The sequence below is a fragment of the Lagenorhynchus albirostris genome, chromosome 13 (genome assembly GCF_949774975.1).
Source record: "Lagenorhynchus albirostris chromosome 13, mLagAlb1.1, whole genome shotgun sequence".
NCBI classification, from domain to species: domain Eukaryota; kingdom Metazoa; phylum Chordata; class Mammalia; order Artiodactyla; family Delphinidae; genus Lagenorhynchus; species Lagenorhynchus albirostris.
The window spans coordinates 87,213,564-87,237,444 of record NC_083107.1 but is presented as its reverse complement, the minus strand read 5'-3'; the positions used below and the strand labels follow the sequence as shown (position 1 = coordinate 87,237,444).

The window sequence follows — 23,881 nt, the reverse complement described above, 5'->3', positions numbered from 1 at the left end:
GTTTTCAGAAAGTGGGAAACCTCCGAGTCCATCCTGATGAATGAGAAGGGCAACCCAGCAGGACAAAACCACGAGGAGCCAGGAATACTGTACAAGGTCCGGAGAGAGAAGTCTGAGAGGGCAGGAGAGCTGACTTAATCAATTTAAAGCAACTTCAGTCGGGTTCCCACAGCGTTCGGGGTGTGGTGGTTTCCTGGGACAAGCAGAGGTCAGCACTCCTCGGGATGTATGGCTTCTACTCTGTTTAAGATGATACATTACCTCGTTTCTTAAGCATCCCTTCTGGGATCAGCAACTCGGTTCCTAGCAAGATGCAGTGAACGCGATGGAGACAGGGCCCCTTTCTCAACAGGCAGAGGCGCGTCACTCAGACTCGCCCACGGATGGCCAAGGGGAGTCCACTTGGAGGCGGGGACCCTCCTGACCAGGCCGCTGGGTCCGGGGACACACTCACTCCTTCCAGCTGGGCCAGCTCGTTTCCGAGTGATTCGTAATCACCCCGAGGCTCACGACGCCCTGCAGGCCCTCGAGCGAACACACCTGAACCCTGTTAGCTTAAAAACCAAACAACTCTTGGGAAAGTATTTCTGGCCACATTATATCGGTTTGACAATTCACACCTCTCACTTTCAGTTCAAAGACTGGCCAAATGTAAGCTCAGAGTGATACAGTAAGATGGTTAGACAACAACGAAGTTACAAGCGGCAAAGAATGATGAACAATCTGAAATCTTCGGATACTCAAATTCACCATTTAAAGCATCTGGGGCGTTGGACGTGGCGGGCGCTTCCACGAGGAACACAAGGGACTAAAGACAAAGGCAGAAGTTCAGTCGGAACCCCTGACTCTGAGCCAAGGAGGGGGAGCGGCAGCCGCTGAGGACCTCACATGACCCGCACGGAGCTCGGAGGGCGGGGAGATGGCCAGGAGTGACAGCGCAGAACCCAAGAGGACTTCCTAATAGGGCTCCTGAGTCCACATGGGCTGCACGGACTCTCCAGGTGAAAAGGAAAGGAAAAACCCCTGCATAGAACAACCCCACAGTGACTCGAGGAGGACTGTGGATCCAGGCATTTAGAAACTTCTTGGCACAGGGCAAAAGAAACTAATTTCCCTGAACTCGATCAGCTGGAGTCCAACTCGGGCGCCGGGGCGTCCGGTGGGAGCACGGGGGATCCAAGGGGTGGAGGGAGCCCCTGCCTGACATCCTGCACCTGCTGGGGAATCAGGACGGCACCGCACTTCCGGATCACAGGGAAAACTGATTTTAAAGTAGAGAAAAAAATAAAAACCAACACTTCGGAGGATTCGGTTCTTCCTAGAAGGACCTGTCTCCTCTCAAGTCACTCACGAAAATGAACGATTCCAACACGAGTGGTAAATGGTGACCTGTCATCTCCAAGGCTTTAGGAATTAGAAGGCCTCCCTCCTCTAAATCCAGGCCATCAGCTTGGCCGGGCTGCCCCGTCCTCCTCCCGGCCCAGTGTTTTCCTCTTGGTCCCCTGAACAGGCTGGGCCTCCGCCTCCTCCCCTGCAGACCTGGGGTGGTAACTGGAGACAGCCCAGCTCGGCTGCGGGAAGCGGTCACTGTCACCACCGGCTGACGTCACCACCCCCGGGGTGAGGCCTCCCGCCACCAACACAGCACATCTGTCAGACTCCGGTTGCGCCCACCAAGCCAACCCTGCTGATTGAAAGAAGAGATGAACAAGAGGGCGCGTCGTCGGTCGTGATGGAGAACCAGGCCCTCGTCTGGGCGATGCTGGAAACCACACCCAGGACCGGCCCAGCGGGAGCCACCACAGTCACCCAAGCATCGAGCATCGCAGAGGCCGGCCCACACCAGGCCGAGACCTGCTCCCACCTGGAGGCCACAGTACTGCTGCCGCCGACCCCCAGCCCCCAGCTGACGGCTCTGCAGCCCCACACCAGCGACAGTGGGAGCCCCCGCTGTCCCCCGACATGGCCACCTTGACCCGAGGAGCCTGGGTCACCTGCTGGGTCCCTGCCCCAAGGGACACTGGAAACTTGGTTATTTCCATAAGGGAAATGGGACAATCACCTAGGAATCTCCCCCAAATGCAGGAAAACCATTCAAAAGATGATGAGCAGCCCCAAATAAGTCAGGGGTCCCTGCCTTGATTTCTGAGTGTTCTGTCCCCAGCACAAGGGAAACAATGTAAGACAAGTGATGCAAACCACGGTTGGGATCCCGGAAGAGCTTCGCCCTCTGCTGTCCAAGCCCACCATCCCATTGCCGGACATGGCTTTCCCCCTGGTTCGGAATGGTGTGATTTAGCCAAGACAGAAACACGAGGCAAGTACGAGACCCAACTAAATAGTTACTGCTTGTTTTTAAATGGAAGATTTTTTTAATCTTATGTAATTACATTGTATTGAATAATGGAGAATAATTATCATAAAACCCCATCATTCAAATCCGATTTGCAGAAACAGTATCATGGTTTAAAATGAAGACTTTCTGAATTTTCCGGTTTTTCTAACTCTGTAACTCTGTAACTCTGCCGTAAGGAAATGTTCCCAAGCGCAGAGGCAGTGACGCCGACCCGAATGGCTAAAGCAGCCCCAGAGCATGAGGGCAGGTGGCACTGAAGGTAAAGTGGCTCAGAGCGCGGACCATGCGAGAAAATAAATTTATATTTTTTAACTAAAAGAAAAACAAAAACCAAACAGATAAAAATATATACATATATAGAAAATAACACATCTGATGTCAATGTATGTAGAGCAAACCTTAAGATAATTATGTTTTTTAAGTGGGGAGGGCAAAGAAGCTTTCTCCTTTCTGCATAGAAGGTTTCTGTACTTCTCTGGAAGTAGACTTGACAAGTTATGTATGTGAAGTGTAGTATCTAAAGTAAACACCAAGAAAACAATACACAGCAGTAGATTCAAAACATCATAAATAAATCAAGATGGGATTTTACAAAATGTTCAAGTAACCCACAGGAAGGTAAGAAAATGAAACAGAGCAATGAGAAACAAAGAAACAGAAAACAGATAAACGGCCTGCTTCAGCCCTAACACACCAGTAAATTAAATGGTCTAAACACATCAATTAAAAGATCGGCAGAATGAATAAACCGCACACACACACACCCCAACTATATATACCATCTACAAAACAACTCACCTCCAAAACTACAGGGAGGGGCTTCCCCGTGGCCGGTGCCTGCCCAGGCCCAGGACAGACAGCTCCCACGGGCGCACAGATGAAATGTATCCGCTCACACCTCCCTCCTTGTCTCATAACACCCATCCTGCTTTTTAGCTGGAGGGGAACTGTGACGGAAATGGTGGAGGCAAACCAGGAGAGGATCAAAGCATCGATACAGACACATCTTTGGAAGTCTGCTCCCTTGAACTGGACTGCGCTGGGAGGTCAGGCAAGCTCTAGAATATTCTGTCTTTAGCACAGCCCCCTGGGGACCGGGGGCAGGGGGGACCCAGCCACCACCCTATGCACACAAGTAATAGCATCCACTGAGGGCAGGCGTCAAGCAGCAGACCACCATGTTCTGTCGGAGAACGGGGACGAGATTAGAAGCACATTGTTAGTTCAGAGCCAGGTCAGAGAACAGAGGTTCAGGGGCCACTGAAGACTGACGATAGCAAATAGGTGTTTGTTATGTTTTCTTGCCTAGAACCTGAAGAACACAAACAGTTTCCAAAGAATAGGATATTGTAGAAATCCTTCTTAATGTTTTTGTTAGGAAGAGGAAAAATACCAGTAAGTCCTCAAACGTTTTTTAAAGTCTTGATAATTTTAAAATAATAAATTAATCTGAACTTTAGAGTAACTTTGTACTATATTACATAGAACACATAAAAAAATCTGTAGGGTACACTTGCACTTGGGTACGATGCCTCTCATAAGTATATAAATATTTAAAATTTATTTTTATCTATTAAACTTTGGTACACTACTAAATGTTTTATCATTCTTTCCCCCCACAAAGCATCAGATTTCTTTTTCAAATAAATCAGTCTCGTTTTCTATACAGTGGGGGAAATAATCAGGGGGGAAAGCAGATTTCTCTTGGAAACTTGATTGTGATAGAGTTAACTACAAGACCCTGAGCAAATGAATTCCTCTCAACTTTCTTACCTATAAAACTGGTTCTATGACGATGTCTACACCAGAAGACCACCAGAAGTATCAGCTGAAATAGCATGAGAAGTGCTTTGGAAGCTGCATGGCACTGCACAAGCGTCAGGTCACACAGGGAGAGACTCTTGGCCTTCAGTGCTTTAATTGCTGACAGACCAGGAGAAGCAAAGGATTTTATTCTCCTTGGTTTTGTCTTATACACTCTCAGATTAGTCTGATTTTCAAAAAGAATCTATGATTTTCAAAAATATACTAATTACTAATTCTGTATCTTTTAGATACAGAAAAACTCTTCCCTATTGGATGAATAATCTGGGATCTGAAATTTACATAGAGTTTTACAGAAAACGTGCATAGATTTTGGAAATCCATACAGTTCTTATCCTGGTGCCATTCCATCTAGGATCAGGTCCCGTAAAACAGTCAAGGAGTCTGTTATAAATAAGATAATAAAGTAAGATTCTTTATTGATTCTTCTTTCAAAAGCAAATGGAAAACTCATGCAGGGACCCTAAATTCTTCAGTGTCATAAATTTCCTATGACAGCAACTTGGTGATTCTGACATAGGTCAGTTACCAAAGGCATGAGTTACTGAATTTGGCCAATTCAACACGCTTTCCACAATTTTGGGACCTGGAAATTACTTGTTTTAACATCTTAAAAAGAGATTTTTAGAAATTAATGACAGACACTGTTTAGTTTTGTTTTGTGGGTGGTTAGCTACAGATAATCCCAGGAGGCCAAGGACCTGCTTTTGTTCACACCTTGAGCACAGGAGGCAGTTGAGTATTTGAGATCCAGAAACCACCTGATACTCCCTACGTTTCACCTCTTTCTTCCAGCCTCAGGACAGGGTAGACGCGCCTCCCAAACCATCACCCTCCGTCACGCCCAGGGGATGGCACGACGCGGAACTCGCAGAGTTGCAGGGCTGGACAGGAACTGAAGGACCACGAGGTCCGGTCACCCACCAGACCCGGGACCCCTGTAGCGTGGGTGTGTGCGGTCACCAGTGTCCGCCGGACACCCCCAGGGACGGACACCTGACTTCTTCAGGGGTGTCCACGCGGTCTCTGGTCCGACAGCCGCTGTGACTCCTCGCCCTGCAGCTCCCACCGACTGGCCCGAGAGCGAGCGCCCTGCTCGGGCCACAAGGCACAGCCGCTCCTCCTCCGACCATGAAGACGAGTCCCCAGGCCCTCCGGGTCTTGCCTCCATGAAAAGAGCTGGGGCCTCTGCAGGGACTTCCACAGGCCCTCCAAGGCCACCAGGCATCGGGGACAGAGACTAAGGTGGCACTGACATTCAGGCGGCTGTGGCGTAGAACTGAGTTCACAGAAGAGAAACCCGCAGTCAGGCCACGTCGCCACTGAGCGGGGAGGCTTCTTTCCAGTTCACTTTCTGGACCACTTATGGGCCTTTTCAGGAACCCCCTGAGGATACACTTTGTGAGATTCCAACCCCCGCTTCCCATGATCCTCCCAAGTGCTAACTTCTGCCATTCAGGGCGTGTTCACCTTTTTCAGTGCATATCTGTAACGCACTATTAAACTTGAAGTTTTATCCCCAGATTATAGGTGAGGCCCAGATAATGTGGAGGGAACCACAAGATCTCAAGAAGAAGGGCCATGACAATCGAGTCCCGACACCAAGGCCAGGAACCGGGCACGATGGGCACAGCCAGTTGCACCCCATGAAGCAGCCTCACGTCCAAGGGGCAGAAAGCGCCCCTCAGAGCACCAAGGGTCCGCGAGTCACAAGCCCGGCCGCACGGCAGACACACAAGTCAACTGATGGAGAGGCAGGTGCCATGTCTGCTGCATCCGTCGCTCCGCTCAGCCCGCCCCTCCGGGCCCCATGGGAAGCAGCCTCCAGGACCCCGACTCCCCCTCGGGCAGACACAGGGGCAGAAGAGCAGGCAGGGCACCTCCGGGTGAAGGCCCCACCACCCCGTGACCCCCATCAGACCCTCGTCCACCACCTCCTCCTCGTATTCTGGCCGTTGCTTCGGGGTTCTCTTTCCTTTACTGACCAATCCCCTTTTGTTTTCTATTTCTTTTTTTTGGGCTGCACCGTGCGGCATGAGGCAGCTTAGCTCCCCAACCAGGTATCGAACCCAGGCGCCCTGCAGTGGAAGCGCAGAGTCTTAACTACTGGACCACCAGGGAAGTCCCTACTGACTAATCCCCTTGAAGGCTGGGTCCACACCCCGTCCATCTTCATATTCTTAATGGCCAGAGCCGTGCCTAAAACCAGGGGCCGTAAGACATGCGTGTTGAAGGAACAGAGGGACGAGAAGGGCTTGGGCAGGCGGAGGGCCGGGCAGGACCAGCCAAGCCGCAGCGGAGACCGGGGGCATGTGGACAGCCCCCCACCTTCCCGGCAGCCCCGCTTCTGTCGCCCTCCCCGGAAGCACTAGCTGAGGATGAACTGATAGCCGACCCCACCAAGGCACCCACTAACCACAGCTCTGGGCAGGTGGTACCAGGCACACAGATCCGTTCGCAGGTGACCCCTTGCCAGGATGCCTGCCTCCATGCTCCAAGGAAAGGCCTGCTAATGGCGACAGGTTGAGCTCTCAGGACGGATGGTGGAAAAGCCCTGGTGCCCGTGGGGTCTCCCTGGTACCTCGGGTCTCATCACCTCCAGCCTCACCTGCCTGCCCTGTCTCACCAGAGCCCAGGGGCCACTGGAAAGGTACGGAGTTCTGTGGGCCCTGTTTCTGCTATACACTCACACTCAGAGGCATGTGCCGTCCTTAAAGCCTCCCGTGGAATGAGGGAGGTTTCACTCTGGAACCAAGGATGATTCATGCACTTGCATATTCATTTCTGGAAGCAATAACGCATGTTTATTTTAAAATAACATGCACACTCCCATGCACGGTTCTGTGCCCTCTCCACAGGTCTTCTGTGCATCCCCTCACCCAGGAGTCACCACCCACGGGGACCTCGCCTCAGCCCTTTCCCAACACACAGCCCAGCGCACCGTGGTGGAGGGGACAGGCTGGCTCGGGGTGAGATGGACTGCGACGGGCAGAGATTTGGAGGAAGGATGCTTGAGCCGGAGAGATCAGCATGGAGACCAGCCAGAGAACTGGAAAAGTACAGGTGGACGGGGCGTGAGTGGAGCCCTGGCGCTGGACCGTGCAGTGGGACAGGAGGACAGTTTGGGGCAAGCTCACAGAGGACGTGGGACAGGTGGGACGGCCCTTTCCATGGCACCGCAATCCCATAATTACACCCCAACTTCACAGGTGCAGATGGCGGCCCAGAGATGGCCCCTAAGTGCTCCAGGACAAGGGGGATAAACGGGAGGGCCGGGACAGGGTCCCAGGGCCCCGACTGAAAGGTGATGCTCTGGGCTGGCCGCACAGCTCGCGGAAAGCACTGCCAGCTTCTGAGAAGCAAGAGCTGAGAGCCTGCATCTGTGCTTTAGAAAAATTAGTTATGGGAGTCAAATTACAGGCGTCAAGGTGAGAACTGAAGGCCCAAGCTGGGGCCTGGACAGGAAGAGAGAGGAGGTAGTGGGCTCCTGGGGGGTGGGGAGGGAGGGTGAGTCTGACCTTCACCCTTACCCTGGGGTCTTCGTCAGCAGGCGCCACGGGGCTCCTGGGGCTTTCTCCCACTCCCACCCCCGACACACACACACACACACACACACACACACACACACACACACACACACACACACACACACACACACACACACACACACACACACACACACACACACACAACAACAGCTTGGGCCGTCTCCGAACTGCAGGCCTGGCGATGGGCCACACACACACACACACAGCAACAGCTTGGGCCGTCTCCGAACTGCAGGCCTGGCGATGGGCCTGAGATGCTGGGCCCTGGAAGGCGCGGCTGCCGTCCGTCTGTCCATCCCTCCTCAGCTCACTCACCAGGAGAGCAGGGTGGATGCGGCAGCCGTATTTCATCACCGCCACCCTGTCAGCCTTTCACTGTTCTAATTTCCCAAGGACCCTGCGCTGGCGTGATCTACAGTCTTCCTGACATTTCACCTTCCTCTGCTGAAAAATTCATCCCGTCCTAATGTGGGATGCTCTCTCCCGAGCGCGGGGGAGCGAGATTGATTCCGCTGCCGGTAATACCAGCTGCCAGTCACCAGCCCTTCCTCCACGGGGTCTCGGGATGAGTGAACCTGGACGCCAATTACATGGAAGTCTTCTAAAAGCCCGAACTCATCACCCTGTGCGCGTCTTTCTACCTTTGTTCTCCATCTTGGGTTAACCTTTATTTCTTTTATTTTATTTTTAAAGAGGCTGTGTTGGTCTTCCTGAAATTTCACCAGCATATCGAGAAGGCTTTTCTCATTTCAGGGCACTTGCACCTTTTTTTAAAGACTATTTTCACAGGGTTTTATGTCTGGCAAGTCACAGGACCACACAGTGACATGAATGACGCTGACAGAGAAGCAGGAGCAGGGCCTCCTGCGGCCCTCAGTGTCACGGCCCCCTTCTCCGTCCCCTCCCGTCCCTCAGGGGTCTCGTGAAAATGCAGATCTGACCCCAAAACCCCCCTGGCTGTGGGGCTCGGGTGCATCACTCCGACCTGCCCTTCCAGTGGCTGCTCCCCACACCCAGCACCAGCCTGAAAAGACTTCCACCCAGGAAATCCTTCTCTTCCTGGGGACCCAGCGCACAAGCGTCGTCACCACCCCAGCCCAGTTGTCCAGACACGTGCACAGCGCCTGCCGCCACACCTCCCGTCCACGGCCCTCGAGGCCACGCCCTCCCTGGCCACACCCCTCCCAGCCACATCTCAAACAGCCTCAACATGAGCAAGTTGGAGAAAATGCCTCCTTAAAATAGATGGCAGGCGTTCCAGGTCTCACCTCTAGTCAAAATCACAACGCACAGCGTGTGCAGGGAGGCCTACTGTCGGCCCGATGGGTGGATCTACTCCTGAAACACCAGGAACGTGCAGAGTGATGGAGGCCGGTTACTCACCCCTCGGTCTGTAAACCTAATCAGGATAGAACCCCCTCCCCAAACCTCTCTCATAAATCAACGAATCAAAGAACCCACAGCTCTTAGAGGCTGAACTGTGTCCCCCAAAACTCACATGCTGAAGCCCTAACCCCAGCACCTCAGAATGTGACTATATTGGCAGACACGGCCTTGAAAGAAGTGATTAAGGTTAGATAAGGTCATTAGGGTGGGGCCCGGATCCGACAGGACCAGCATCCACATAAGAGAAGGGGCTCAGGACACAGCCAGACCCAGAGGGAGACCAGGGAGAAGCCAAGAGGAGGGGCCTCGGAGGAACCAGCCCTCGACTCCTGGATCTCAGACCGCAGCCCAGAGCTGTGACGGATACATTTCTATTGTTCACACCACCGTCTGTGGGGTTTGTCGCAGAGACCAGGGCAGACGGAGACAGCGGCCAGGGCACAGCACCATGGAAGGAACACCTCGAGACGGGGTCCCGGCCTCACAAAGCCGGGCAGCTGGCGGGCCCTTCCCTGCATCTCCGGGGAGAGCCGGGCGGGGGGGAGGGCGGGGGCCAAGGGCACAGAGCAGACCGCCAGGCCGCGGAAGAGCGCAGCCAACAACACACCTGGAGCTGAGGGGGGGTCTGGCACAGTGTTGTTCACAGTCTTGCTGCAAAAACTAATTCAAACCGGGCTTTGTCTAAGCACCCCCTCGCGGCCGGAAACCTGGAGAAAGGACCATAAACAAAGTGCACTGATAAAGGACAGAGTGTGAAGCTGTGAGGAGGTGTCCGGTGGGGAGCCCTGGGGACCACGTCTTATCTAACATCTTCATTAGTGACCTGGAAGGAGCAGTAAACAGCACATTAATTAAATTTCCAGATGATACTAAATTTGCAGGTGCTACAGAAAGTCGGTGAGGACAGAGAAACAATACAGATGGGATCCAAAGAGGTCAGTCAGGAGTGTAAGAAACAATCCAGGATTCTGATTCCAAAACAAGAAGCTAATCAGAAACCTCCCCTCCATTCTGGAACTCCATCTAACTTCTATCAGATGACTGCATGAGAACAATGCAGGCGGCCCTTGTGGTCTGAACTCTCACTGCCCAAGCCCTCAGTACCCAAAATCAGGAGGCTGATGAATTCAGCAAGGCTCAGATGCACCCCCAGCAGTCAGAACTCTCCTCACCTGCTATCCAAAACTCAGAAGCCAAAACAGATTCTGGGCATGTGGCACGTGTCACACAACTCGGTGCCTAGAGGAATAAGAGCCGTGGGTTTGGGACATTGGGACGAGCAACTGAATACTGGGTCTATAAAATACAATCTACTTCTAAAGAGATAACGGGGGCTTGTGTTACGATCTGTGACCTCATTGGCCTCTAAACCCCAATATTTGAACACTATTACAAACATCACTCAAAAGTGGGGGCCATTACATCTCTATTCTTTATGACAAAAACCAACAGGAAGAAAACATCTTTATAACAAGGAATGTTTGTGAAATCCTTGCCCAGAAACAACATCCTTGAAGCCTGAAGCCCTGCGGGTCAGGTGCTCCGGAGCCGAGCTGCACAGATTCAAATCCCGGCTCCACTCCTAATAGGACCACCAGCCTGTAAATCACTGCAACAAAGTCCTCGCTGGGAAAGTGCACATAAAGCAGGATTAAACTAAAATCTAGATAGCTGGTGCACCCCATGCTCACTGCAGAGTTACCCACAATAGCCAGGACGCAGAAGCAACCCAAGTACCCACCGATGGATGAATGGACAAAGGAGATGTGGTGAGTACACACAGTGGAGTGTGATTCAGCTGTGAAAAGGACATCCTCATCAGCGACACCGTGGATGGACCTGGAGGGCACCATGCTAAGTGAAATGAGTCCAATGGAGAAAGATCCCACATGTATGTGGGATCTGGAAAAAAAAAGAAGAACAAGCTCACAGATACAGAGAACAGATGGGTGGTCGCCAGAGGTGGGGGTGTGGGTGGGAGAATTGGGTGAAGAGGGTCAAAAGGTACAAACCTCAAGTTGCAAGATAAATGGGTCCTGGGCAGGTAATGTATGGCACAGCAACTATAGTTAACAATACCATGTTGTATATTTGAAAGTCGCCAAGAGCATTTAACCGTACGGGTATCAAATCGTTACACTGTACACCCGACATTAACATGATGTTACATGTCAACTATATCTCAATAAACTGGGAGAAATTCTAATGGCAGAAAACCAGATAGTTCACATAACGCTTGGGCTGGTGCCTGGTGGCTTAGCATTAAAGGGCAGGTGTCATGGTCAACGTCACCAGCACATTCCCTCATGGGTAAAACAGGATGGTAACAATGACGGTGAGAGCCACCGTCAGTGCACGGCTTCCCAGTAAGCGCCATGAGCCGTGAAGCAGGGGCCTCGAGCCCAGTCTTCTGGGCGAGCCCACTCCCCACACACCTGATGCCGGCCAGGCTCTCTGATGGGCTGCACCTCACCCCTGCACCCCGCAGTCCAGGCCGTCCAGAAGCTTTGCTTCCTCTTCGCGGGAAGGCAAGTGGCACATGAGCCGGAGGTGGGTACAGGGTGCTTCTCTTTGCCAGGCCACCTCATACTCATCACTAACAGATAAGCTGTTCATGGGAACAGGCAGCAACGACATGCGCAGTTTTTAGCAAAAAAGAGTTCATCACATCCATACCCTGAAGGAAACAGCACTGGAACGAAACAGTAACTTGACCCCAAAATCACAACCAACAGCCTCCGTGGTCAACATTCCACGTGGCTGGTTTCCCATCGCTCACCAGACAAAGTGACCCCAGTGAAGTATATCCACCTGAACCCCAGACCGAAGAGGATGTGACGAAGTACACACCCTCACGTTCATGCAGCACACGCATCCCGCACGCACGGCACACATTCAACTGCAGACCCACCGGGCTCCCACCCCCCAGTGAAATCAGCTTCATCTGACACTGGTCAGCGCACAGCTATCCCAGTGAAGAGAGGCCCATCAGTTCTATTTTTGTTAGTCACAAAAAACGAGAGCCCACAAAATCTGTAAGCGTTAAATGGAGTGCAAACCATTTCCATTTCCAAGCCCATTCCTCCTGGCCTGGTGTGAGAAGGAAAGACGAGCTGGCACTGCCGGGACCTCCCATGTCTGCAGGGCCAGGGGCCGACCCGGCGCAGGGCTCCTCGGGGCTCCCCAAGGAGACTGCTCCCCCCGGAGAATGTCCTGACCTCTTTCTTTTCAACATACGCTTCCTCGGCACCGGGATCATAAGAAAACTTACCTCTCCCCTTGCCTAGCTGAGCACCTACACCCTGAACGAAGGCGTCAGTCTTTCCACATCTGCACAGAAAACACAAAGTCGGTGTCAGCTGGGGGCACGCAGCCCGCGTGCTGGGGAAAGACCAGGTGGCGTGTGGGGCAGGGTCCTTCCCGGGCCTCCTCTACTCAGCAGAGCAGGCGACAGTGTCGTGGCCTCTAGTTTCTCTCCCTGCTCCTCGGGGACACCATTCTTCTTAAAAACCTCAACGATTTTATCTCAGAATTATGGTTTCATAAGGAGGGGCCTTAAATCGTTCTTTTCCCGGGAAAACCTACTTCCTCCCTTTGCTTATTTTCACAAAGTAACCATTTAAACTCAAAAACTGCTATTTTCTTATTTGACGCAGAGATCAATGGGAAACTGCAGCTGTGAACAGAAACAACCGCATTCCGATCTGCTGCTACCGGAGACCCCTAGACGGGCAGCTAGAGGGACTCTTAGCACCTCACTGCTCGGGTGACCCATGGAGTCTGGGAGGATGGGAACGGTGACACGCGAGCGGGGAGGGCTCCCAACATCACCCGAGGGACGTGGTGGACAGAAGCCACACTCACGTACCTCTCAACAAAGCCCCACCTTGTCACCCTGGGCCGTATTTTGGGGAGTCATCATACAAGCCCAAAGGATACTGATTCCTCTTAAAACTTAACTGTTCTCACAGGCAATTATTGACAGGGGAGCCGGCAGTGAATCCCACCCTCACTTATGGGAGATGGCCAAAGACCGGCCGCAGGGCAGCTCACGGTGGGACCAGGCCGGGGTCGGGCTCTGAATCTGCCACAGTTCCCCTCCCCCCTCCCCCTGCCCTCCATGGTGCCCTGGCTGCAGGACCGGCACAGACTTCTGACTACGCATTCGAGGACAGGACCCCGACGCGGTTTTCCAGCTGCGCCCACTGAACGGGCTGCCATCAGTGTCGTCTTGCACCTGCCCTGTGGGATGTGCTGTGGCTCTCGGAGCCCGGTACTCAGTCTCACATCTTCCCACCCTCAGCTCTTACTGCAATGTCTTAAGCACAACAGAAACTCCAAGAAATAATGATTTAAAAATATGAAATGGGAGTGAATGTCTAAAGCCAGAAACTTGTACTACATTGGTGTGGCCTCAGGATGGATCAGCAGGCTCTAAACAGCCCTCTCATGTGTGGAACTCCGACTGAAAAGGCGCTGTCTGGCAGTCAAGGGCACCGCCCGGAACCAGAATCCAACGCTCAAATCCCAACTCTGACCCCACCAGACGCATGACCTTGAGAAAGTCACTCAGCCTTCCGATGCCTCAGTTTCTTCATCAATAAAATGCGAACTTGATGAGCGGGTGCTCCTCCAAGTGTTTAAACAGTGTCTGACACCCACTGCCAGCAACACACACTGCAGCTACTGCCAGTCTCATGGCTGCTGATGGAGCAGGGACGGTTCTGCTGTAATGACTGTCATGAGCTTAAATGCAAGTCGTCACTCACCAAACCAACTCTATAAACCAAAAGTGGCAAAATCCATTAAAACCAAGACTGTTACAGTCTCCCAAGGCAACAGAAACAAAAGCAAAGTAAACAAATGGGACCTAATCAAACATAAGCTTTTACACAGCAAAGGAAACCATAAACAAAACAAAATGACAACCTACGGAATGGGAGAAAATATTTGCAAACAATGAGACCGACAAAGGCTTAATTTCCAAAATATACAAAGCTCATACAATATCAAAACAATAAACAACCCAATCAAAAAACGGGCAGAGGGGCTTCCCTGGTGGCACAGTGGTTGAGAGTTTGCCAGCCAATGCAGGGGACACGGGTTCGTGCCCCGGTCCGGGAGGATCCCACATGCCATGGAGCGGCTGGGCCCGTGAGCCATGGCCGCTGAGCCTGCGCGTCTGGAGCCTGTGCTCCACAACTGGAGAGGCCACAGCAGTGAGAGGCCCGAGTACAGGAAAAAAAAAAACAAAAACAGGCAGAGGTTCTAAATAGATATTTCTCCAAAGAAGACATTCAGATGGCCAATAGGCACATGAAGAGATGCTCAAAATCACTAATTATTAGAAAACTGCAAATCAAAATTACAATGAGGTACCACCTTACACCAGTCAGAATAGCCATCATCAAAAAGTCTTGAAATAACAAATGCTGGAGACGGTGTGGAGAAAAGGGAGCCCTCCTACACTGTTCGTGGGAATGGAAAGTGGTGCAGCCACTATGGAGAACAGAATGGAGGTTCCTTAAAAAACTAAGGAACCATATGATCCAGCAATCCCACTCCTGGCCACATCTGGAAAAAACTCTAATTCGAAAAGATACACGCACCCCTATGTTCATAGAAGCACTATTTACAACAGCCAGGACATGGAAGCAACCTAAGTGTCCACTGACAGATGAATGGGCAAAGAAGATGTGGCACATACATACAATCGAATACTACGCACCCATAAAAAGAATGCAATACTGCCATGTGCAGCAACATGGATGGACCTACATATTATCATACTAAGTGACGTAAGTCAGACAGAGAAAAACAAATACCATATGATATCACTTACATGTGGAATCTAAAATATGATACAAATGAACTTATTTACAAAACAGAAATAGACTCACAGACACAGGAAAAAACTTACGGTTACCACAGGGGAAAAGGTGTGGGGGAGACAAATTAGGAGTTCGGGATTAACATATACACACTACTATATAGAAAACAGATAAACAACAAGGACCTGCTGTATAGCACAGGGAACTGTATTCCATACTCTGCAATGAGCCATAATGGGAAAGAATATGAAAAAGAATAGATAGATAGATAGATATATGTGGATAACTGAAGCATTTTGCTGTACACCAGAAACTAACACAACTTTGTAAATCAACTATACTCCAATAAAAAACAAAAGCAAAAACAAAAAACCAAGACCACTGAGGCCCTCACGGCCTCTGGCTCCTTCTGGGGACCCAGGAACTGGCGGGCAGGCGAAGCTATACCTCGGCTCCGCTCGGTGTTTAAAAGGAGGAGGAGCCCCCACCACTGAAGGCCACAGACAAGCTCTCAGAGTGATCAGAGGGCGCGCCTCCCTCCCGTCGTCAGAACCTTCCCACATGGGCATGGCACAGAGCCAGAGATGAAGGGCCAGGCCTAAGAAACGGCTCACTGCACCAGCCAGGGCACTGGGACCAGCCAGGCTCCCCCGATGCCCCAACCCGCCCCCTCAGAGGACCCCACTGGGGCCTAGGGCGCCGCCGTGGCTCATTCCACGGGTCAGGCGGGGGCAGAGGCGGGGATCCTCCAACTGGAGGGCGAGGCCGAGGTGAGAGGAGGCTGTCTAAGTACAGGAACACCAGCCCATCCGTCCGGGGTCTTTGGACTTGGCCAGGGAGGTGAAGGCAGGAGACGGTGTCAGGACCTGAGAGGCTGCCCGCCGGAGGGGTGCCGGGGAAGGGCCGTGTCACTGCCAAGTCTTTCCTGCTACACTAGGAGCCTCCGTCCGCTTAGAACAAAGGCCCCGCCTCATCCTCTCCGGGCCACGCCTAAGCCAGGCAGAGGGTCCATCCTGCACAGAAACCTGCAGACCGGCCCGCGTCTGCCTAAAAGGATCGGGGTGCTGTCCGAAAGGTCCCCGCACGTCTCGGGTGGTCATGAGATGCAGGCGAGTCTGCATTCCCCTCAGAACCACGACACCCACTGGAGGCTATAAATGACGTTTTCGGTACGCTCGAAAGAGACAGCACGTTGATCCTGTGGCCTCGAGCACCCCAGTGCCTACCCCTGAAGGTTCTGTGCCCCAAACTCAGGAGCTCCCGTGGTGGTGGGACGGCTGGAGGGGCATCAGGGCTGAGGTGCTCCTGAGGGACCCTGCGGGCTGTGCCAGGCCGGGGCCACCACCGCTCCCAGAGAAACTCAGCAGGACCAGGCCGGGCGCCCGTGAAGACCTGGGCTGCCGGGGCCCCCCAAACCCTCACACACCCAGCCTGAGCCCTCCTCGCTCCTTGCTTCCAAATAATGGCGTGGGTCGAACTGCACCCATTTTACAGGCAAAATCGCCAGATGCTACCAGGGCGGCCAGGATGGAGAGCTGGGAAGTGGCTGGAAAGCAGGGTCCACTGCCCATCTCTGGTGGGGCCACCTCTCCTCACCACTTCCCACCTCCACCTTAACGGGGAAATGCTGGAAAATAACTGGGGATGATCTGACAGAAAACACCGGACCGTCAGCATCTAGCGCCCTTTCCAGTTGTTCAGTCCCATGGCCTTGGGCCTTACTAACTACACGTGAGCTACAGAGGTTCTCACGGAGGGGTCACATTCGCCTCCTGGTCTCCGGCGCTCTCCCCACTTAGGGCGCAAACACTGAGATTAACTCAGCATTCGTGGCATCTGGGCCTGGGTCTCCTGCTCATCTGCTCGGACATCTCAGCACCCTCATTCCAAAGAAACCCACCACATCTTGTGAAATCCCAGAGACCAGTCTTTCAATTCAGTTTAAATCAGCCGATTCCATCCGTAACTGTTTTCTGAGCAGTGATTACACACAACTGTGTGAGTGAGCTTCCAAAAGGGGCCACATCCCACGTCTGCCCAACCATCTGCTCAGCGCCGTGCACACTCACCGCGGCCCTGGGCCGCACGGCCCCACGGAGCCAGCCTCACCCACCCACGTGCCCTCGTTCTGCTTCCACGGTGATGCATTTTCTTGTAAAATTATCAGAAAGAAAAGCTACAGTGTTTTTTTTTAATCTTCATCCACGTAGAATAAGTTCCAAAAGAGTTTACTACTAATACAGCTTCCCTGCCAGCACCTGGACTCTGAGAACATATTTTCACAAAAATCCAGGTGATGGCTAAAGTCAGATTGACAGCAGTTATAGATCCCTATCGATAATCTGGAACAAGCTACATCTGTCACTTGCTCCTCCAATGACAGAGACATAAGCTAGGATAGATGGGTGTGTGGCTTGCTTGGAAAAGGAGTTTGAATGTCTAGTTTACTTTAACCTACAGCAAATTCACTATCATTTTTCAAGACAGAGAACATAACTCTGCAAGACGTTTTTTGCCTGCAAGTAGTACCTACTTGGGCTGTGCAAGAAGATTTAATGCTGCTTTATTCACCCTCCCTCCTCAGCAGGAGAAAAAAAAGGTGTGGAGGGAGGTTTTCTCACCTGCATTTATAAACGTAAGTTGTGAGTTAATCCAATTCTCTGTAGTTATTTACAAGGCCACTGTGATATTTATTCCAGTGTGTGTGTTTGTGTGCACACGTGCACACGCATGCGTGCATCTATCATAGTACAGACTTCTACCGACTTGGAGGGGGGGTTGCATGTTGCAATAAACAGACATAATTTAAACACTGCTATTTATAAGAAAAATCAATTCCAAGATTCCTCAAGAGCAAACAGTTTCTAGACGCTCTGTGTGGAAGCCCACATCTCTGTGCTTCCTTTCTCCTTTCCTCCCAAAGCCAGAATCTGAATGCTAGTTACTGACAACGACAGAGTAACAACAATTAAGGAAGTTGTGTGGCCAGTTTAGCACCATAGACTTTGGACTGACACAAACGCTAAAACGTCCCAGAGATGGGAAGGCAGACGGTAGGCTGGGCAGAAGCCTATGAAGGATCGTGACCATACAGCGCGCGTGCGCACCGAGAAGCTGTGATTCACTGGTCCTGCTATCACACATACTGATAGGTGATGAGAAAGATGAAAGTCCAGCTGCCCTCCTGAGGGTGCAGTTAATTAAGGACAAGGGCAGCTACATCCACCCGTGGAGACCCTCGGGCACATCACTCCCACTCCCCGGGGTCAACGCTCCTGGAACAGCCATGATTCCAGCTTCAGTTCTTAGGCTTTGGATTACAGTAACCGCTTAGTATAATCTACATTTACCCACAGTACCACAGCTTCTCTGTGAACGCAGCACTTCCCTGACCGGAACATCTTATACATTACGGGCCGACCCAACAGTGGGCGCACACAGACCCCTAGGGATACTCACTCTTGTTGTAGCAGGTGGCCAGCACTCCCTTGTCTGCAGGGCTGGCGCTAACATGCCAGATCTCACCCGCTTGATGGAGGAGCACGTTTTTATTTATAATGTTATTCTCATCATCAAAGTCTATGATGTGGATCTACAAACACAAGGAAAGAGAATGTCAGAACCTCACACAGTTTCCACATGACTTCATGGAACACGGTGACTACAGGAATAATAATCAAATGCATCTTTCACATCTTTACTTAACAGTTATTCTTACTACACTAACAGCATACACTTAAGACAAGTGTGAAATCCCCACAAAGTATTGTTACAATTTGCAGCTACAGAACCCTGCCCCCTGCCACATCAACTCCTAAAGAGACAAGACACCAAAAGCTGCGTCCCCGCCTCGCTTGGTTAGGCCATGGCTGGTGCCAGGGCCAGAGTCTTCCAGGATGGTGCCACCAAGCCAAGACTGTCCCAGACCTGCTGCACAGCTGTGGGAGGAGAACGGGGCAGGGCACTGCTGCCTGATGAGGCCCAGTCTTAGCCCTGCTCTGCCCACTCTGTAGTGGGCACAATTTAACTCACGTTGGAAAGAAATGAGGCAGGAAGGGGTGAGAAAGCGCTGCGTGTTAGCACATCTTAAACCTCTTTTTAAAAACAAAGCCAACAGCTGTCAAGGCTTCTGATCATATAACATTGATTATAACGACATGACATTTTAGCCACTAAACGAAAAGTTACATGTGCTATCACCATGCTTTTCTGGATAATTTTTAGAGGAATGGAAATGATGTCCACGTTCACTCTCTTATCAACAGTCAAGTCACTGGAAAAAATAAAATTAAACATTTTAAAAATAAATTTATACTTGTAATCATGAATCTGCACAAAGATTTATATCCAAGAATGTTCACTGTGGCACTGATTGTCATAATGAAAAATTAGAAGCCACCTAAATGTCTGGCAACAGGGAATTGTTCAAATAAACTGTAGTACTTGACTGTAATATAATACTATGAAGCCATCCATTCTACTATAAAAACCATTTAGTCCCAGGAAAGAGGGTCCGTAACATATATCCAAGGGGAAAAGAACCAGTAAGAGAACCGCACACACGCACCACACGCTTTCTGTTAAAAAGCAAGCACATCCGAATGAGAGAACCAGAAAGCGACTGGTTACCTTTGGGTGGTGGGATTATAGCAGCCTTTCCTTTACTTCTTTGTGGTTTGTTTTCATTTTTAACATTTCTCATGATTAATATGCACTACTTTGCAGTCAAACATTAAATGATATTTTAAAAACTGTTTCCATGACACCCGAAGCATCTCCACTCTGCACTTGCTCAGGGCCTCTCTCTTCTCGGCTACTTCCTTTGTACAGTGTCCTCATGTGAAAACAACCCCCGGTACCTTAAGGGGTCGCTCTGGACTCAGAGTAGAATTCAAATCCCGCCGTTCCCACTTACAGCCTGTGTGACCCCAAGCCTCAGTGTCCCCGAGAATACAATGCAGGTGAAGGGACAAAGTTCCTGGGATTGCTGGGACCAAGGGGTCGTGCAGGGCTGATCTCAGAGTGGGGGGGCACACACACTAGCTCCCGCCCTTCTCTGGGGGAGGGAGATTAAAAACCATGACTGTTGTTTTTATCTTTAAAACTACTTTCAGTCAGTTTCTCCCAGCACTCATAGCCCAATGTAGTTTTCACAGTGGGTTTGGAAATACTCCTGGTGGACAGCTTCTACATTCTAAAAGTTATATGTGAACACAGACTAAAAGGCAATACACAAAATCAGGCAGAATTTTTGTGTTGTTAGGGTGAACAGGAAATTTTTTTCTTAAGTATTTGACGTTTCCTCCTTATAAGAAAATCCATGAACACTTAAAAATGAGGCACTTAAATGTACAATTCTTCCTCTCCCCAGAGCTCTCCCTCTGCAGCACCCTGAAGCATCGGGACCACCACCCGGGGGAGCACAAGAGCTCTGGCTCCTCCTCTGCTGGCTCTGTGGACCCAGGTGCCAGGTGAGCGCACAGCCCCCCTGCACACCTGCAGCTCCTGGCTGGGAGCCGTCCTTCCACCGGACCTCTGACCTCTGTGCCCACACTTTGCGCTCCTCTGGAGGACCTGCTCCGTCTGGGGAAGGCTATTCCTTCTTGTGAAGACCAGAAGCACGTGGGGTCCAAACAGGCTCTAGTACGTGATCCCAGCTGGTCTTCCTCTGGGCTCGTTTCTTACCCGCTCAGGCACACACAAGTCAGCCTCTGCCCTAGACGGCTGGGCGTTGGGAGGAGTCCAAGACCCCCCCGGCCCCACAGGTCCACCTCTCCTAACCTGATAGTCTGATACTATGGCCCTTAACCTTCATCATTAAGCTTGGGAGTCCTAGCATTCTTCCATGTCCTCACCTACAGCAGGCTCATGGACGGGTCCAAAGGATACGTCTTCATGAGATGTTGTAATCCGGGTACGCTTGGAGAGAATGGTAGGACATCATCACCACAAACAAGTAGGGATCAAAAGAATAATGACTAATATGCAAAATGCGACAGGCACCGAGCTATTTTACACACGCTGGTTCCTTTAATCCTAAAAAGAGCCCTGTGATAATATGATAACCTATCATTATTAGCCACGACTACAGGGGAAGAAACCAAGGTTTACAGAGCTGGAGTATCACAGTTCATTCGGTTAGAAATGGGATTCCAGAGCCTGTGCTAAGAGCCTCCACACCGTCGGGGCACGGGACACCCCACCCTCCCCGACACTGGTCTTTGCACTGCAGCAGGGCAGCAAGAGTAGCAGGCAGCTCCTGATTCGGAAGAAAGAGACGGTAACTTAACTGCCTGTCCTCAGGGCACCACCCTCTGCCCAGCTCACACAACGTACACAGCAATGTTCTGTTGCATAAACATATGCAGTTACAGGCCAATTACAAAAACAAGTACTACAGTGGAGAAAACACTATGATTAAGGTGAGTGCAAAAGATTATGGGGGCACAAAAGACAGAACATTTAGTGTTGGCTCAGAGGGTGGGGAAGACATGTGGTTGTCTGGGTAGTGTGTAAATGTTACTTTAAATTCTTTACGCAATTGCTGAGCTTGGAAAATGCTTCCAACAGCTTGTAATGAAGCTCAAGGTCATATCTTTTGAATTACCATTATTAAAATTTTAAAGTTGGACTTACCAGTGCAGGGCTAAGGGCACAGATGACACTATAAAAATTTAGAAGCCAGAGTTATAAAACTTATTAGGAAGCCTGTAAAGATGATCTTAATCAAGCCCCCTCACCTTTCCGCAGAATCAGGGCTCAGAGAAAGCTGTCCCTGTCCACAGTACCCATCACTGGAGCATGTGACTCCAGGCCGCTGCCCTCTGTGTGCTTCTTTTCTTATTGAACTCAAGGTAAACTCTTAAAAATTCAAAAACAAACCAAAAAAGTGTGGTAAAATTGGAAAGGAAAAAGCAAAAGCTCGCCTCCAGGGGCAAGTTAAGGATCCTCCCTTCTCGCTTCCAGAAATCGCCCTTGATCCAGCCTCACCAGAAACCCAGCTCTTCCTGATGCTTCCTTAACAGGAGCATAAGTTCCTGTAGTCATTAAAGGAGGGGGAAGGATGGGGCGGGGTCAGGGGGAAGGGGGGAGATGGGGGGGAGGGAGGGAGACGGGGTGGGGGGGAGGAGGGGCAGGAGGAGGGGGACGGGAGGGGGACAGGGGAGAAATGGAGGCTCAGTCTGGAGTGGGGCTGGGAACCTGAATTTCTAACAAACGCCTCCAGTGATTCTGAGGGTGGCCAAATACAGGACCTGCAGGCAGAGAGGGCACATGAGCAAAGCTGTCCTCGGTCAAAATACAAATACAGAACAATCGAGCTGACACGTTAAAAAAAAAAAAAAAAAAGATTACAAAGGAAAAGAGCCATGGGGAAAGAAGGCCACTGCGTTGCCAGCCCCTTGGGGATGTCGGCCTTCTCAGTGACTACTGAGAGAGGGCCGGCCACAGTGGTCCTGTCACCCTGGCGCTCACCATCTACGCGACAAATAGGGGAGAAGCAACATGCAGAGAGATTCTGCAGGGAAAGCATGGTGCAGAAGCAACCCAACCCCTGCAATGCGAAAGCCCTGCCCCTGGGCTCTGCCAGACTTCCCGCTGGACCGGAGGAGCACAGCCTCCCAGGAGAGCCCACCTTCTCACAAAGGAGAGCTCAGGGGAGACCAAGACTCCAGAAGTGCCCGTCCTGCTGCAAACACAGGCAGCGCAAAATTAAAGGCACAGAAAATAAAGCAGCTCATCAGACAAAGAAAGGCCAGCAACTGTGACAGCTCCTCAAATTTTCCCGAGAACAGCCGGGCTGAACTCAGTAGCACTGATTCAGGTGAGGGGCGCTTTCTAGGGATTAAGTTGCCAGGGAGGAGCTGATGGCCTGAGGCAAAGCTGGGGAGGGGGACAGAAACCCCACCAGCCACCCCTCCTTCCCCAGGCAGGGCGGAGCCCCGGAGGGCGGGGTTTCAGAGCTGGGCTGAGGTCACGTGATGCCACTGTCACTGTCACAGCTGGCACTGCAGGTGCTTCGGGGCAGGGGCGGCACCTCCTCCCACAGGCGCATCAGCCGCGGGGGCGCCACAGCAAGTGTCCAGGACGCGCCCTCGCCCAGCCGAGCTTCACAGTTCACGGCGCGTGCAAGCGAGGAGGACGCGGGGAGAGGGAGCCGGTGGCTTGGTGGTCATCCTGCCGCGTTTCAGCAGGGCCCCAGGGAGAAACCGCGTGGCTGCTAGAGCCGACCCCTCCGTTTGGAAATGGGGCCAATAGCACCCGCCCTGTCCACTGAGGGCGCAGTGGACACCACTTGCCTGCACTCCCCGTCTGGCCCTCAGTCCCCCGTGGCTCACAGGCCAGGACCCCCATCATTATCTTTCTCTCTCACCAGCTCATGGCTGGAGGCGGCTGGGAGCATGTCCCAAGGAGGGGAATGACAGACACACAGCACACAGCACTGCCAGACAGGGACCCACACGACACCGCTGACGGGAGAGGACACAGAGGGGAAGCCCCTGTCCACCCTCACTGCAGGGAAGCAAGCCGGAGACAGGGGAAAGGAGACAGGGGCAGTCAGCCAGAAGGCCCTCATCATTTTAAAACGCAGGTGGTAATCGTGTGATAACAGTAACACTGTCAGAAACCAGAGGGACAACCGGACTTCCTCTGGAGACAGAAGGAAATAGGGATGCTATGCTCCCCCCACCGCAGGGCATCCTCTCCCGGGGGCAGGTGCCTCTGGAAACACGTGTCACACGAGGGAGGAAGCATGTGGCACACATGTAGGGAACCATGCACATCACATGCGAGAAGACCTGTGTCTCACATGTGGGAGGAAACATACTATATGTGAGGGGAAGCACTGTCAAGTGTGAGAGGAACACATGTGTGACGTGAGCAGAACAGGCATGCATGTCTGAGATGAAACATGCACGCCGGGCGTGAGGACTGTT

At 51.7% G+C, this 23,881-nt stretch overlaps 1 protein-coding gene across 2 annotated transcripts in view; it reads right to left on the bottom strand.

Moving 5' to 3' along the window:
• The window catches only part of EIPR1 (EARP complex and GARP complex interacting protein 1), an 89,840-nt gene that overhangs the window by 59,010 nt on the left and 6,949 nt on the right, over nt 1–23,881 (bottom strand). For both annotated transcript variants that reach the window (XM_060169546.1, XM_060169547.1), the window contains exon 3: nt 18,405–18,537. In XM_060169546.1, coding sequence (XP_060025529.1) covers nt 18,405–18,537 — 133 coding nt within the window. The remainder of the gene's footprint in view (nt 1–18,404; nt 18,538–23,881) is intronic.